We start from the raw sequence: 18527 nt of genomic DNA, 5'->3' as shown, positions 1-18527 counted from the left end.
AGAAGATGGACGTGCCCCACACAGGGAAAGGGCGCGGAGGGAGGCGCCGAGGACCCTCGCTTCTCAGCTCTGAAGCCACACTTTTCTCCCCGATTTTGCTCCCTGATTCCTACCGTGACAGCTCCATATTTGAGCATATGAGGTAAGTGAGGTAAAACAGTATATGAACACGTGCTTTGATTCTTCTTGGCCTGAAGATACACGAAAACAAAACGCAACAGCTCTGCCTTGTAGACAGATGTGAGAGCGACAAACCTGGCCTCTTTATTGACCATGACAGATTTAGCGTTAAAACCATGACCGAGATCCACTTCAGTCGGGCTCCTGCTTTGGAGAGTAGCTCCCATGGGACCTGGCACTCCCACAGGCAAGTCATAAAAGTGGAACAGGAAAGACGACTGCTTTTAATTACATAAAAATCACCTGAACTTAACAAGTCAATTCACTTATTAAAAAAAAAAAAAAAAAAAAAAAAAAGCCCATCTAGGAGCAGAAGCGCTGTCTACTGCGGGTGCCACTCTCCGCTAGTCACAGCAAAAGCCAAGAAAAGGTCAGACTGAAGGTGGCCCAAATACAAGGCCGTCGTCACTCCTGCTGCAAAACAGCTGCCAGTCTGATTTTAGGGTTTAAAAAGAATGCCAAGAAGTGAGGTCCTGCCCGAGTTCAAGAGAACTTCCCAGAAGGAGGTGGAGGCCCCAGAAATCCACCTGCCTGCTTGGTGGCAGCTCGTGACGGGGCAAGGCCGAGAATCTTCTGGATGTTCTGTGAAGAAAGCAGAGTGGGAATGGGTTTACTACGGTGGTGAGAAGTGCCCCAGCTGACGTCAGGCAGAGGATTCACCAGCTCAAGGGCTGCTATGACCCTCGACAACATGACCACTGTTATTTATTTATTTTTTTTGTGGTGCTGGGATTGAACCCAGGGCCTTGTGCTTGCAAGGCAAGCACTCTACAAACTGAGCTATCTCCCCAGCCCCGACCACTGTTAATTTTAAAGCAAGACTCAATAAATGGAATAGATTCAAACTAAAAAATTCTTTCTCAGCAGAGGAAACAATCAATAATGTGAAAAGAGAGCCTACAGAGTGGGCGAAAATCTTTTCCACACACACACTTCATACAGAACACTCATCTCCAAAGTTTATAAAGAACTTAAAAAACTTTATACCAAAAATACAAAGAACCCAATCAATAAATGGTCTAAGGAACTAGACAGGCACTTCATAGAAGATATACAGGTGATCAACAAATATATGAAAAAGTGCTCGTCACCTCTAGTAATTAGAGAAATGCAAATTAAAACCACCCTAAGATTTCATCTCACTCTAATTACAATGACTATTATCAAGAACACAAGCAATAATAAGTGTTGGCGTGGATGTGGGGAAAAAGGCACACTCAAAAACTGCTGGTGGAGTTGCAAATTGGTTCAGCTACTCTGGAGAGCAGTATAGAGATTCCTCAGAAAACCTGGAATGGAACCATCATTTGACCCAGCTATCCCACTCCTCGGTTTATATCCAAAGGACTTAAAATCAGCAAACTACAGTGACACAGCAACATCGATGTTCATAGCAGCTCAATTCACAATAGCTAGATTATGGAACCAACCTAGATGCCCTTCAACAGATGAACAGATGAAGAAACTGTGGTATATATACACAGTGGAATATTACTCAGCCATAAAGAAGAATAAAATTATGGCATTTGCTGGTAAATGGATGAAGTTGGGGGCTAGGGTTGTGGTTCAGTGGTAGAGTGCTTGCTTAGCATGTGTGAGGCCCTGGGTTCGATCCTCAGCACCACATAAAAATAAAATAAAGGTATTGTGTCCACCTACAACTAAAACAAAATATTTTTTTAAAAAATGGATGAAGTTGGAAAATATCATGCTAAGTCAAATAGGCCAAGCCCAAAAAACCAAAGGCCAAATGTTTTCTCTGATAAGTGCATGACAATATATAATGGGGGCGGGGGAGAATGAAGGAACTTTGGTGTAGAGGAAAAAGGGGTGGGAGGGGATGGGGGACAGAAAGATAGCAGAATGAAACAGACAATATTACCCTTTGTATATGTATGATAACATGAATGGTGTGAGTCTACATTGTGTACAACCATACAAATGAAAAGTTGTACCCCATTTGTGTACAATGAATCAAGATACAGTCTGTAAAAATAAAAAATATTTTAATATAAAAAAGTTAAATTAAAAAAAAAAAAAAAAAAAAGATCACAGAACAGCAAAGCACTCTTTACCTGATGAATCTTAGTCTCCCAACCATAGCAGCTGCTATTTTCAAGTGAAAAATCATAAAACGAGATGCTCTTTTTCGTTCGCAACAGTGGGAGTGAACTGGGGCCTTAGAGTGCATGCTAGCAGGTGCCCATCAGCGAGCCACACCCGGTCTGAACATGAAGTATATGAAGCACATTCGTGTTTTTTTGGTTTTTTTTTTTTGGTAGCAGGACCTTTTCTTGAGTGTGGGCATTCTGGCTAGATTTAGGCATATTACACTGCTATAATGTTCAGTTTCAATTTATTTTAACTGGTGAAAGAACTTAAGAATTTTGCAGACCAATCTGGAGTCCAGAAGCTTCACGTATTTTTTTAATACTCCCTGCCCTTTTATCTCACCTATATCTAATGCAAAAATATATTTTTTAGAAACTCATCTTTATTCAGTTTTTCAAAACTTATTTAGCTCCCATAAAATAATTTTTTTCCCTCTGATTGCACTGAATAATATGACGTCTGATTATATTACATGAATATAATAACAAGTAAAACCAGCATAAACAGGTTTTGGATAAACAAAATGAACTTTCAGAAGGTAATGACTCAATAGGTAAAAGCAGACAAGCGTGGGTGTACTAAAGAGCACTGGTGTGCAGACCACGTTTCAAAGAGGGAATGGACAGGGTTTATGAACGTGCAAAGGTTAAGTAAAGGGCAGCTGCTGAAGCTCCACAGGGCATTCTAGAAGAAAACCTGGAATTCATCTGCTTATCCCCACTCAGTGCCTTCCGTTCATATTTGAGAATCTGAAGCTGGACAAGGTATGATGGCCTGCCAAATGACAAAGCAAAGTTAGGAGCAGAGTAAGTTGAGACCCGTGTGCTTTGATTCTTGCACTGTCTTGCATAGTCCTCGCTAGGAAAAAAAAGCCCGCGTCTCCACTCTATGGCATGGGGTCTGCACACACTGAACCACCACTCACCTGTGGAGCACCCGATGGACACACACACACAGAGCTCCAGACCTACAGCAGCAGTCAGAGAACCCACTGGACACAGCACACTGTGAGAACTAAGCTTCCCTGGAAGTACACACTCCTTCGATCAGCTTTGAGGATAAATGCTGACATTACAGATTGTGTAGCAGAGTACAAGGGTGTGTGTTTTGGAGATTAATACTGTCAGAATATAATGTAAAGTTTTAATATAAAGAACACAGCTTTAAGAACTTATCTGAGGGAGATCCAAGATGGCAGACTAGAGGGAGGCTGCATTCCCTGTTGCCCTGTACCTCAGGATTCAAGCACAGGAAATACTGTTTCTTTGTAGTTGTTGCTGCCCAAAGATCCCTTGCTTACCCCATTCATCCACCCCGATCACCCACTGTCTGCCAGCGTCTCGCCTGCCTTAGTGCGGATTGGTCACTGACCTCCACCTGTCATCCGCCACTTGCCCATTCGCTGGCCTCTTGCCCGCCTGTCACCCGCCTTTTACCTACACATTGTCTACTGCTGGACACCCATCTGATTGTCTGCTGTTAGCCTGCAGACTGCCCACAGATCGCCAGCAGATCGCCTGCTGCCCGCTGTTGTCTGGAAGTCCATTGTCACAGGACCTGCAGGCTTGGTTACATGTGGCTGCTGCCATCTTGGGACAACAGCCAGGGCCTGCAGGTTTCCTGTGGCAGTTGCCGCCCTCTCAGGGCATGGCCACCTTGGTCTGGGACTCAGGCCAGGGCCTGCACATATACTGGGGTACCTGCAGGTCTCATTGCATCTGAGGTCTTTCTGCTTGGTGCGGTATCTGGCTGCCTCTTTGCAGGGTCGTTCCTTTGTAAGACCACATCCCTGGTGGTCACTGCATGTGAAAGGGCATTAAGATCTTGGGACTGCAGCAAGACAGGGCCTGGGGAAGCCAAAGCCCAGGTCCACCAGATTGTAGCTGGGTTTGTATGGGCCAGTCTGGGTCTGGCAAGCCTGTGGAATCAGAGACTGGGAACAGTTCTCTGGGGGGAGCACATCAGAGAAATGGGAGAAAACGGCTCTCTTCAGCTCAGTGAGTCCTGAAGTGTGCAGGGTTGGAAGGGGCCCGGTAAAACCGGCAGGAAGACTGGAAGAGGGTGAGATCTTACTATGGGTTCACTCACTCAACCAGTCTGGCATGCCCTGGACTGGAACTAACATCAAACTTCAGACAACCCCACCAATTGGTGAAGAAGGGCACTTGAGAAATTTTTCCACTGAGACCTTCCTCCTTTTTTAGATTTTTTTTTTTGCCCTCTCTCTCACACCTCTACCAAATTTGAATCCAAATATTTTTCACGCATCGATTTCTTGAGGAATGGAATGTCTGAATAGTATATGACAGTTTTGTTGTAATTAAAAATCTGTACATATTTTTCCTGTCTCCCTAGATTCTTTCTCACTTCTTTCATACTAACAGCCAACCTCTATTAATTTCTCCTTTGCTCTTACTATACATTTTTAGCTCCATCTTCTCTCCCTTTCCCTCATACATAAACATCACATCTTACACTACTTCTGTTCCGTCACTGCCCATCATTTGAAATGGTAAACCCTTTTAGCAAACTTACTGCTTATGTTGTAGACAACAATTGAACACTTCACTTGTCTATTGTGACAAAGCTGTAAATGCCTTAACAGGAGCCATTTGGTTTAAGGTGGTGTATCGTTTGCACTGGGTGCTGTTAATATTGGTCTCCCCCTTAAAGGTGAGGTACTGGAAGACTTCAGACACACTATAAGACTACAGGATAGAAACTGTACTGCCTCAGCTCCACACTGCGAGATGAGAAGACAACAAACAACATGAAAAAACAAGGGAGCAAAGTGCCTCAAACCAACCAAGATGTTCCAACAACAGAAGCCGTAGATAACACAGTAGAAGAAATATCAGAGAAGTTTAGAAAATACATAGTCAGATTGATCTTCAAAATAAAGAATGGAATTAAAAGAGAAAACACAGAAAGTAAAAGATCACTTCAATGAAGAAGCAGAGATTATAAAAAGGAATCAAGCAGAAATCCTCGAAATGAAGGAAACAATAAACCAAATTAAAATTCAATGGAAAGCATCACCAACAGACTAGACCACCTGGAAGACAGAACCTCAGACAATGAAGACAAAATATATGCTCTTGAAAATAAAGTTGCCCACACAGAGATGGTAAGGAACCATGAAGAGAACTTCTAAGAAACATGGGACAACATGAAAAGACCAAATTTAAGATTTATTGGAATAGACAAAGGTGTGGAGATACAAACCAAAGGAATGCACAACCTTTTCAATGACATATATCAGAAAACTTCCCAGATCTAAAGAATGAAATGGAAAATCAACTACAAGAGGCTCACAGAACACCAAATGTACAAAATTACAGCACACCTAACCAAGGCACAGTATAATGAGAATGACTAACACACAGAATAAAGACAGAAGTTTAAAGGCTATGAGAGAAAAAAATCAAATTACATATAGGGGAAAGCCAATTTGGATCTCAGCTGATTTCTCAACCCAGACCTTCAAGGTCAGGAGGTCCTGGAATAACATATCAAGCTCTGCAAGAAAATGGATGCTGAGAATTTTATATCCAGCACAGTAAGGTCTCAGATTTGAAGATGAAAACCTTCCCTGATAAATGAAAGTTAAAAAAATTCACAATTAGAAAGCCTGCACTACAGGCTTTTTCTCAGAAAAATATTCCATGAGGAGGAAATGAAAAAAAAAAAAAAAAAAAAAGAACCAAAAAAAAAACCACAACAATGAAAAACAGCAAAGGGAGGAACTACACTAAAGGAAGGGTCAAGCAAAGGAGAAACTAAGTCAGGTTAAAAACCAAAAATAAACCAAAATGACCAGGAATACAAATCTTATCTGAATGTTAATAGCCTAAACCCGTCAATCAAAATACCTAGACTGGCAGACTGGATTTTTAAAAAAGACCCAACAATATGCTGTCTTCAAGAGACTCACCTCCTAGGAGAAGACATCCACAGACTGAAGGTGAAAAGGTTGGGAAAAAACATCTCATTCACATTGACTGTAAACAAGCAGGGGTTTCCATCCCATATCAGACAAATTGGACTTCAAAGCAAAGTTAGTCAAAAGGGATAAGGAGGACATTTCATACTGCTTAAGGGAATCATACACCAACAAGACATAACAGTAGTAAATATATATGCCCCAAATAATGGAGCATATACGTACATCCAACAAACCTTCTCAATTTCAAGAATCAAACAGACGACAACACAATAATACTGGGTGACTTTTTAACACATCTGTCTCACCACTGGATAGATCTTCCAAACAAAAACTAAACAAAGAAACTACAGAATTAAATAATACAACCAATGATTTAGACTTAACTGACACGTATATAGAGTATTTCATCCACCATTGAGCAAATACACTTTCTTCTTAGTGGCACATGGATCCTTCTCTAAAACAGACCACATGTTATGCCATAAAGTAACTCTCAGCAAATTAAAAAAAAATAGAAATACTACCCTGCATTCTATTAGATCATAACGGACTGAAACTAGAAATTAACGATAAAAGAAAAAATAGAAGCTACTCCAACACCTGGAGACGAAATAATACACTATTGAATGATGAATGGATAAAAGAAGAAATCAAGGGGGAAATTAAAAAAATACATAACCAAGGTAAATGAAAACACCAACACATTAAAATGATCTCCCATGCTCTTGCACAGGCAGAATTAATATTGTCAAAATGGCCATACTACCAAAAGTGTCACACAGATTCAATGCAATTCTATTAAAATTCCAATGACATTTTTCAAATAAATAGAAAAAGCAATCATGAAATTCATTGGGAAAAATAAGAGACCCAGAATAGCCAAGGCAATCCTTAGCAAGAAGACTGAAGTAGGAGGCATCACCAGATCTTAAACTACACTACAGCAATAGTAACAAAAACAGCATGGAACTGGCACCAAAATAGACATGTAGACCAATGGTACAAAAATGGAAGACACAGAGACAAACCCACATAAATATTGTTATCTCATACTAGACAAACGTGCCAAAAATATACACTGGAGAAAAGATAGCCTAATCAACAAATGATGCTGGGAAAACTGGAAATTCATATGTAACAAAATGAAATTAAACCCTTATCTCTCACCCTGCACAAAAATCAACTCAAAGTGGATCAAAGACTTAGGCACTAGAACAGAGACCCTGTGCCTAACAGAAGAAAAAGTAGGCCCAAATCTTCATCATGTTGGCTTAGGACCTGACTTCCTCATCAACACTCCTAAAGCGCAAGAAGTAAAATCAAGAATCAATAAAGGGGATGACAGATTCAAACTAAAAACCTTCTTCTCAGCAGAGGAAACAATAATGTGGAGAGCCTACAGAATGAAAAAAATCTTTACCACATGCACCTCAGATAGAGCATTAATCTCCAGGATATATAAAGAACTCAAAAAGCTTAACACCAAAAAAACAACCTAATCAAAATATGGGTTAAGGAACTAAACACACTTCCCAGAAGAAATACAATCAACAAATATATGAAAAAATGTTCATCATCTTTTGCAATTAGAGAAATGCAAATCAAAACTACTCAAGATTTCATCTCACGCTAGTCAGAATGACAATTATCAAGAATACAAGCAATAGTAGGTGTTGGCGAGGATGTAGGGAAAAAGGTATACTCATACCTTTTTTGTTGGTGGAACTGCATACTGGTACAACCACTTTGGGAAGCACCATGGAGATTCCTAAGAAAGCTCTAAATGGAACCACTACTCAGTTTATTCCCAAAGGACTTAAAATCAGCATACTACAGTTATGCAGCCACATCAATAGTTATAGCAGTTCAATTCACAATAGCTAAACTATGGAACCAACCTAGATGCCCTTCAACAGATGAATGGATAAAGAAAATGTGGTACATATACACAATGGAATATTACTCAGCCTTAAAGAATAATGAAATTATGGCATTTGCAGGTAAATGGATAGAACTAGAGAATATCATGCTAAGTGAAATAAGCCAATCCCAAAAAACCAAAGGCCGAATATTTTCTCTGATAAGCAGATGCTGATCTACAGTGGAGGATGGGTAGGGAAGAATGAAGGACTTTGGATTATGCAGAGAGTGAGGAGGGGAGGGGTGGGGTGGGGGGGATGGGAAGGATGGCACAATGAGACAGATATTATTACCCTATATACATGTATGAAAAAAAATTAAAATAAAAAATACCCTTGGGTTCAGTCCCCACTACCAAAAAAAAAAATGTATTTATGGGCTGGGGAGATAGCTCAGTCGGTAGAGTGCTTGCCTTGCAAACACAAGGCCCTGTGTTCGATCCCCAGCACTGCAAAAAAAAAAAAAAAAAAAAAAAAAAGTATATTTATTAGTTCTGTTTTGTATCTGGAATGTACTTCTATTTATTCATTATATTTTGTAACTGTTAATAAATACTGTGTGTTTGTGTAAAAAAACAAACGAAAAGAACTTATTTGAATCATATTTACCATAAAAAACTTCAATACAAGTATTTCACAACATAATGGCTTATACTTAAAGGAGAAATCTGAAAACAGGATAAGAAGATAAATCCATTAGTAGTAGATCAGACAACAAGTTATAGAATGGTTTGAATTTGTATTACCTTGATAATAAAAATAGTTCCTTCATGTCTATCTCTAAAGAGCCTACTGCACAAAAGCAGCAAGAAAAGCAAATAATACGAATTCCAATTTCTTTTATTTAATAAACTGTAAGTATTTCCTGAGCATCTAGAGTGTATTTAGCACCACACTGGGCATTATGGAAAACTACTTTAAAGACAATATTCAGCTACCCAGGAGGGTAAGACATGAGGATTATAAGCTCAAGACCATTTGAGCAGCTGAGCAAGACTGTCTAAAAATAAAATTTTTAAAATGGCTAGGGATGTAGAGTGCCACTGAGTTCAACCTGCAATACTGCAAAGAAAAAAAAAGGTAAAATCTGAAATAAGACATTACAGAATGTATGATGATAAACACATTTGTCTAGTCAGCAAATACAGTAATACAGTCTAGACAAAATAAACAAAGGACCCTTGCTCAGTTATTCTGCAGATAAAAGGGTCAATTAAATGAGTCCTTATCCTTTCAGAGACAAAAGGTCAGTTGGAAAATCTCTGGTGCCCTGAAAAGTACAGGTTCTGTGATTTAAAGTAGGCCACAGAGAGCAAAGTAAGTAATAGACATTTTGGAGAAACCAAGACTGCTCTAGATGGGAACAGCCTGAGCATGGGCATCGATGAGTGTGAAGACTGGCAAGCCCGCAGAGGGGCTGCTGGAGACCTGGGCCCCTTCCCTTCCCCAGCCTGCAGAGGGGCTGCTGGAGACCTGGCTCCTTCCCTTCCCCAGCCCGCAGAGGGGCTGCTGGAGACCTGGCTCCTTCCCTTCCCCAGCCTGCAGAGGGGCTGCTGGAGACCTGGCTCCTTCCCTTCCCCAGCGCTCTTGTCACAGGCTCCAGGAGCCCTGCATTACGGCACCACAGCTCCCTCATTTGTGTCTGTGTTCAGGTACAGATGGTATCGTGCAATCTTACCCTGCAGTCAGATTCTAAACAGCGTGTCTAAATCCCTATAGACTTGTAAAGGAAACCAAGGTCTTCTGGCCATTTTTCTTAAGTCAGTTTTCTCCTGCCTCTAGGTCAGTGAAATCTCTTCCTCTAAAACTCCTGTAGGGACTGACCAACCTAGCAGCACACCCAGAAGGCAGGAACCTCTCCACAGTGGCAATGATACCCTACACTTCCAAACTCTTTAAGCCTACTAACTGTTCTGAGGACTAGGTCACAGACCTCTGGTACCCTGCCCTCGAGAGGTTACCAGTCTAGAAGACTGACAGAGGACTTGGAGCAGAGTTTGCCTCTATTAAGCCATCTCTGTAACAGATTCTTATCCTAGGAGTAAAAATTCATGTAGCAGACCTATGACAAAAAACCCCAAGTATTGGGGGAGATAGCTCAGTCCGCAGAGTGCATGCCTTGCAAGCACAAAGCCCTGGGTTCGATCCCCAGCACTGCAAAAAAAAAAAAAAAAAAAAAAAATCCCAAGTATTAAGACTATGTATGAACACAGAAAAAAACGATGTCATTGAGCAAATAAATGTTTGTTGCTCCTTCTATTTATATCTATATCCATAGAAAACAGAAATGCTACGTTATAACCATGCAAAAAATGCATGTAAGTCAAAGCTCCTAGAGTGTTCAACATCAAGAATGAATCCTGGCCAGGAGCAGTGGTGCACACCTGGGATCCCAGCAACTCAGGAGGTTGAGGCAGGAGGACTGCAAATTCTAAGGCAGCCTCAGCAATTCAGCAAGGCTCTAAGCAACATAGCAAAACCCTGTCTCAAAATTTAAGCGACCCTGGGATCAATCCCCAATACCAAGCAAATAAATAAATAAGCCTTATGTGAACTATGGAGTTTGGGTAATGATGTGTCAATGTGCGTTCATCAACTGTCAACAAATGTGGCACACTGTGGGGACAGTCACAGTAGAGGCTGTGGCTCGGTGGCAGAGCACGTGACTAGCACATGTGAGGCTCTGGGTTCGATCCTCAGCAACACATAAAAATAAAATAAAGGTACTGTGTCTGCCTTCAACTAAAACGAATATATATATTAAAAAAAAAAAGACTTCAGCACACATAGCAGGCAGGAGCTCCTCAAACGACAGCATCCCTCTGCTGCTGCCTCCCAGTGGGTGGCAGCATGGAGGCGAGGATCAAGAGCGACGGCTCCCGGGACGAGCCGCGCACTGCGCGTTCCCTTTAGGTCCTCGAGACACCTCAGCGAGGCGCTTTACTATGAGCCCTTCCCCAGGCCGCACAGACAGCGAGCTGCCACAGTAAGACTTGGGGGAGGCACAGCACACACGCTGGCCTGAACACCCAAACATCATTCGTACAAGCCAGAAGGACGGCAGTTAGAACCCGAGCCCGCAGCGAGGAACGAAGACACCACCGCCAGGGCTCCGCAGCTCGCTGAGACCTGCTCTCCCACAGTCCCGGTTATCCTCCTGAGACCAACGTTTCAGGCCTTCCTAACGAGCAAGATTCAGTTTGCAGTCAGGCGTGCTGGCGCACGCCTGTGATCCCAGCAACTTGAGGGGCTGAGCAGGAGGATCGCAAACGCAAGGCCAATCTGGACAACTTCACAAGGCCCTGCCTCAAAAAACTAAAAAGGGCTGGGGGTGTGAAGTGCCCTGGGTTCAAACCTCAGTACCAAAAAAAGGACTAAAAGACTCAAGTTTTAATACATAATGAAGATGCAATGGAAAAAAACCACAAATTCAAAATACAGTAAGATATAATCAGGCTTGGGAAAAACACAAAACAATAATTTTGAAGATCTGGCCAACCCTGTACAATAGGGTGACAACCGAAGAGTACATGTCAGAAGGGAAAACAAAAGGTCAAACATTTTCCCAAAACCATGTCTTCTGTTGGCAGGAAACTGAGAGAAACGCCCCTACAGGATATGCGTCCCTTCCTTTTTGCAAAGGGTAAGAAAGGTGATCTTAGGAAAGGTGACAAACTGCTGGCTAACTGGGTATTATGGGAAGACTGTTTTTATTGTCAGTGACCAGACAATAAAAACATTTTGCTAAATTTTATTCTTCACCATTTGGCTAACGGAGCGATGGCAACCCTTGGTTCACTTTGTTAGTCTCTCCAGCACCTGGCAACCAGCCTCCACTGCCAATTAATCAGGACATCTCATTAGTTCCCATATTTAAGCTTAACTATATCAACAAAGCTTGGTATAAAATACATTCACTTCAAATAACCCCTTCCAACATTCCAGGGTTCTCACATTATATCTGAATAGATTCCTTGAGAGAATGATGTCAAGATTAGCTACTGAAAAAACAGAATACAATGGTATAACAAATAATACCGGAACAGCGGTCAAAAAACTTGAGCTCTAATACTGACAAACCATTCGAAGACAAGTAATATTTATCACTCTATTAAACCTCAAATTTCTTTATTTTCCTCCTTTTGTCGTGCTGGAGACTGAACCCAGGGCCTTGTGCATGCGAGGCAAGCACTCTACCAACTGAGCCTTAGCCCCAGCCCCAAATTTCTTACCATTAAAAAAAGGAGACTGACTACATCAATAGCTTTCAGACACTTTTAAGTCACAGAAAGACTATCTTTAAATAAAACCTGACCAATATAGAAAACAAAGTTGGGGACCACTAGGTCCTTTTCTGGTCCTTCCCTCCCCACCATCAAACACCTTCAAGGAACCACTACATTCTAGAACGTGTCTAATGACATTACAAATCCTATTGCAGACCTCGACAAACATCCTGCAAAGTGGAAATCAAAACTCCGAGCGAAGGATGAACATTCAAACCTGCTCTGGGGTGATGCTGCTGCTTCTTAATTTTTTTTTTCTTTTGTGCCAAGGATGGATCCAAGGGTGTTTACCACTGAGCCACATCCCAGTCTTTCTGAGGCAGCATCTCACTAAATTGCTAAGACCAGTCTTAATCTGTGATGCTCCTGTCTCAACCCCGAGTCCTGGGATTATGGCCAACCCCTCACCAGGCTCCTCTATGATGTATGAACTGTCCTAACTGAAAACATGGCCCCTTAGTAATGAAGGTCTTTTCTGCAGGGGTCAAGGGATCAAGTGACCCTCTTTGTCTCCTATCTCCCTGTCCCATCTTTCCAATGAAAATGCCCCCAGATCTCTTGTTTAAGCCCTTTCTTTGTTGATCAGTCAAGAACAAGGTTCTGAATTTTATTCAGTTTAGTGCAAGAAAACAAAAGGTTTGCTTTCGTTTTTTAAAAAGCTCATAATAGAGGCAGGACTCAGCTGGCACCTCACTGGCTGTCCAGAAGAATGAACTGTCCTAACTGGTTAAAGAAGCAAAGGACAGAGAGAGATCCAAGATGGCAGACTACAGAGAGGCTGCGTTCCTTGTAGCTCCAAACTCGGGTTTCAGGCAGAGGACACCTGTTTCTGGGTGAGGCAGGTTTTGCTGCTTATCGATCCCCTGCTCTTTTCCCCATGTGTCCACTGTGATCACCTGTAGTCTGCCAGCATATCAACTACTTTTTGAGGGCAGATTGCTCACTGACTGGCATCTACCATCTGCCATTTGCCTGCCTCTTGCCAGTCCATCGCCTACCTTTCACCTACCCATCACCACCACCCGAGGTTCACCTCCTGATCGTCCAACAGCAGCCAGCAGATCAACCACAGACTGCCAGTGGAGCACCAGCTGCCGGCTGTTGCCTGGAAGTCCACTGTCACAGTACCTGCAGGTTTGGTTATGCGTGGCTGCTGCCATTTTGAGACAACAGCCAGGACCTGCAGGACCCCCAGCCAGACTGACTGAGCCCCATCTCCACGACTCTTTAGCCCAACCAACCACACCCCGCCTCCAGGACCCCCAGCTGACCACACCCACACCCCCGAGCTGCAGCTCCCCATTTTCCAACACACTTGGAAGCCAGAGTGGCCATCTTGGATGATCCTGGAAGCTGTATCTCCCATCCTTAGGTGGGGCAAATCCCATCCTGAAACGGCTGCTGGAGACTGAAGCTCATTGTCATACCTCTCATGCATCATACCTCTCATGCATCAGGCTACTGAAGACTGGGAGGTTTCATTACTATATGACTGTTATACCGTAGATTTTCTTTTTTCTCCTTATTGAAAAATTTTAAGTTTTTATTTCTTTACATGTCTCACTCTCTTTTCCTTTTGTTTACCTGTTCCCTCAAAGTCTCTTTCTCCCTTTTCCCATGCTAACAACCAACTTCTTTTGATTACACTCTCACTCTTTCTATGATCTAGAACTTCTAAACATTCTTTTCTTATCCCATTATCAGCTACATCCTAAACCCCTCCATATCCTCTTTGTCCTCCATTAGAAACTGCGACCTTATTGCAAATCTATGTGTTATACTGTAGATAATAACTGAACTCATTCTGTTTACTACAATATTGTTATTGTCCTCATAGGGGCTATTTGGTCTAGGATTGCATAGTGTCTGAATTGGGCACTGCTAATATTGATCTCCCCTTAAAGAAAGGGTTTTGGAAACCTATAGGGCCACTATAAGCCTATAGGGGGAAATCTGTAATACCCCAGATCTGCACTACTAGAGGGGAAGATACATGAACAACATGAAAAAACAAGGGAAGAAAATGATCCAAACAAATCTAGATTCTATATTAATAGAATCCAAAGATAGTACGGTAAAAGAAATGTCAGAAGAGGATTTCAGATTATACATGATTAAGGTGATTCGCAAAGCAAAGCATGAGATAAGAGAGCAAATGCAGGCAATGAATGATAATACCAATAAGCAGTTGAAAGAGCAACTGCAGCAAGCAAAAGATCATTTCAACAAAGAGAGATTCTCAAAAAAAAAAAACAAAACAAAACGGAAATCCCTGAAATGAAGGAAACAATAAACCAAATAAAAAACTCAATGGAAAGCATCACCAAAAGACTAGACCACATGGAAGACAGAACCTCAGACAATGAAGACAAAATATTTAATCTTGAAAATAAAGTTGCCCAAACAGAGAAGATGGTAAGAAATCATGAACAGAATCTCTAAGAACTATGGGACATCGTGAAAAGACCAAATTTAAGAATTATCGGGATTGAGGAAGGCACAGAGATACAAATCAAAGGAATGAACAACCTATTCAATGAAATAATATCAGAAAATTTCCCAAACCTGAAGAATGAAATGGAAAATCAAATATAAGAGGCTTAAGGAACACCAAATACACAAATCACAACAGATCCACACCAAGGCACATTATAATGAAAATGCCTAACATACAAAATAAAGATAGGATTTTGAAGGCTGCGAGAGAAAAGCATCAGATTATATATAGGGGGAAACCAATACAAATATCAGCACATTACTCAGTCCAGACCCTAAAAGCTAGAAGGGCCGGGAACAATATATTTCAAGCTCTGAAAGAACATGGTTGCCAACCAAGAATCCTATAACCAGCAAAACTAATCTTCAGATTTGAAGATGAAATAAAATCCTTCCATGATAAACAAAAGTTAAAAGAATTCACAAATAGAAAGCCTACGCTACAGAATATTCTCAACAAAATATTCCATGAAGAGGAAATGAAAACAATAATGTGGGTCAGCAAAGGGTAGAACTACCTTAAAGGAAAAACCATTCAAAGGAGAAACCAAGTCAAGTTAAACACCAAAAATAAGCCCAAATGACTGGGAATACAAATCATATCTCAATAATAACCCTAAATATTAATGGCCTAAACTCATCAATCAAAAGACATAGACTGACAGAATGGATTAAAAAGAAAGACCCAACAATATGCTGCCTGCAAGAGACTCATCTCATACAAAAAGACATCCACAGACTAAAGAAGCAAAGGACAGGGCTTGGATTAACTACAACTACTAAAAATGAAGAGGAAGAACCTTGGAAAACAGAGACCTTTGGTAAGGGGAGCCCCAAATTTCCCATGTAAACTGTGCTCAAATTTCTGCTTGACTTGAATTACATATGTGACGATCTCCAAGCAGCCCAACTGTTGACTAACTTGAGACTCCAGCTGTCACCTGCCACACGGGAGACAGTGTGGGGCTGGAGCACTGCTGTGGCCTAAATATCCGCCTCCCCCACAGTTCACAGGTATTAAGACAGTGAGGTCCTCTGGAGGTGATTATGTGACAGGGCTCCACCTCACTGATGGGAGGAGGGCCTGGTAAACGAAGCCCCAGGAGCCGCCTCATCCCTTCCACCACGCCTCTTCCCTTCCACCACGAAGGATGCAGCCAGGAGGCACAGCCTAGGAACCAGGAGCAAACAGGCCACATCAGACACTGCAGCTGCCACTGCCTCGATCTTGTATTCTCACATTCCAAAACAACAAATTACTACTGTCTATGAGTTATCTAGTTTATGGTCTTTTGTTTTAACAGCAAGAAAAGACAAAGATAAATAAATGCCAAGTTAACGACCTGGTCAAAGGAAAAAAATGACATTCTAATAAAGTAAAATAATCCAGAGTCTCTGTGACCATCACATACACTGTCCAAGAAACAGTCCAAAATTATTAGTCATATCAAGAAACTGGAAAATACGACTCACACATAAAATAGACAATAGAGTCCAAATTTCAAATGCTAGAATTAGCAGACTACATTTTTAAAACCAGCTAAATAACTATGCCTAAGTTAGGCATTAGTGGCCCATGCCTATAATCCCAAAGACCCTGGAGGCTGAGACAGGAAGATCACAAATTTGAGGCCAGCCTCAGCAACTTACCAAGACCCTACCTCAAAATAAAAAAAAAAGGGCCAGAGCTGGGCTGGGACTCAGTATTTAATCCCCCTTGGGTTCAATCTCTGGTACACACACATACACACACACACACACACACACAAAGATATAAAATTCCTTTTTATGGTACTGGGGATTAAATCCCAGGCCTCCTGCATGCTAGGCAAGCACTGTACCACTGAGCAGCTCTTTTTAATTTAATTTTATTTTGACAGTTCTAAGATGCCTAGGTTGGCCTTGAACTTGGAATCCTACTGCCTTGGCCTCTGAGTCATGTATCACCTCTCCTAGTTTACTGATCATTTATGTCAAATCTATGACTGAGAACACAAAGAAGGTAAATAAATGAACAAGCAGGAAATCCTAGCAGAGAAAAAAACACCACCATCAAAAGAAAGAAAGAAAGAAAAAACCCTGGAAATTCTGGAACTGAAAAATATGTAATTTTAAAACCATTGGCTGGGTTTAGAGTTAACAAGACTGTAGATGATAGAGGAGTCAGCAAACTTGAAAACAAAAAACCAGAAATTACCCTATCTATAGAACACAGAGAAAAGACTTTTAAAAATCCAACATAGTCTTAGTGTCCTCTTGGACAATACCAAGACGACTGAAGTGTCAGTAAGTAGAGCTACACAAGAAGAGAAAGAACGAGGGAAAGAACGCTTGAAGAAACAGTAGCTCAGGCTGGGCATGGTGACGCACACCTACGACCCTGAGGCAGGAGGATCACAAGTTTGAGGTCAGTTAGCAAGGTCCTAAGAGTGAGGCCCTGGCTCAAAATAAAACATAAAATATAAAAAGGGCTAGGGATGTGGCTCAGAGGTTAAGCAACTCTGGGTTCAATCCCTGGTACTGAAAAAAAGAAAAGAAACAAATTTCCCAAATTTAATGAAAACCATAAACTCTAGAAGGACACACTGTTTTGAAAATAGTCTAGGTGCATCATAATGAACTTTCTGAAAGACAGATTTCATTGTATTTTTTTGGTGGTGCTGGGAATGAAACTCAGGGCATCATACCTGCTAAGTTAAGTGTTCTACCAATGAGCTACATCCCAGCCCCCAGAGAAACCATCTGGAGGAGCAAAGCTGAAAGCAACCAGAGAAAAGGGACACAATATCTATAGAAAGGGACACATTACCTGCAGGAATACAAAAATGTAAAGAATTTTTTAGAAATAGTGGATGCCAGAAGATAGTAGAAAGGCATAAAATATGGAAAGGATTAAAACAAAAATAGTCAACCCAGAATCATATAGTTATATCCAGTAAAAATACCTTTCAGGAATGAGGATTTTTTAAAAAGATGGCTGTGGCTCAGTGGTAGAGTGCCTGCCTAGCACGTGTGGGGAACAGGGGTCAATCGTCAGCACCACGCATAAATAAGTAAAACAAAGGTCCGCTGACAACTGGAAAAGTATTTTTTAAAAAAGATGGTTTCAGCAAAGCAGTGGGATATGATTGTAATCCCTGCAACTTGGGAGGCTAAGGCAGGAGGATCCCAAGGTCAAGGTCAGCCTCAGCAACTCAGCAAGACCCTGTTTCAATTTTACAAAAAAAAAAAAAGTTGAGGATGTTGCTCAGTGGTTAAGTGTTCCTGGGTTCAGTTCCCATTGCAAAAAAAAAAAAGTTACTGAAGATACTGTCGGGTGTATAAGTACAAACCTGTAACAACAAATTCTACTGTTATGTACAACTATAATGTACCAACAAAAGATGTGGCAAAAATAATGCAGAAAGGTACTTTCAGATAAATGAAGACTAAGAGAATGTGTCACCAACAGACCTGCACTACAAGAAATGCAAAACAGGCCAGGTATGGTGATGCACACCTATCATCTCAGAGGCCGAGGCAGAATGATCTCCAGTTCAAAGTCAGCCTCAGCAGCTTAGCAACACCCTCTATCTAAATAAAAGACAA

The 18527-nt window shown here is 41.4% G+C and overlaps 1 protein-coding gene across 1 annotated transcript in view; it reads right to left on the bottom strand.

The window, feature by feature from the left end:
• Positions 1–453: 453 nt before the first annotated feature.
• The window catches only part of TMCO1 (transmembrane and coiled-coil domains 1), a 34789-nt gene continuing 16715 nt past the window's right edge, over positions 454–18527 (bottom strand). The window contains exon 7 of the mRNA XM_079107958.1: positions 454–762. Within this exon, the coding sequence (XP_078964084.1) occupies positions 664–762 (99 nt within the window). The 3' untranslated portion in view covers positions 454–663. The remainder of the gene's footprint in view (positions 763–18527) is intronic.

Source organism: Sciurus vulgaris, assembly GCF_902686455.1.
Source record: "Sciurus vulgaris genome assembly, chromosome: 12".
Classification (NCBI taxonomy): Eukaryota; Metazoa; Chordata; class Mammalia; order Rodentia; family Sciuridae; genus Sciurus; species Sciurus vulgaris.
Note: the sequence above shows the minus strand (reverse complement) of the source record. Positions and strands in the feature narration are given on the sequence as shown.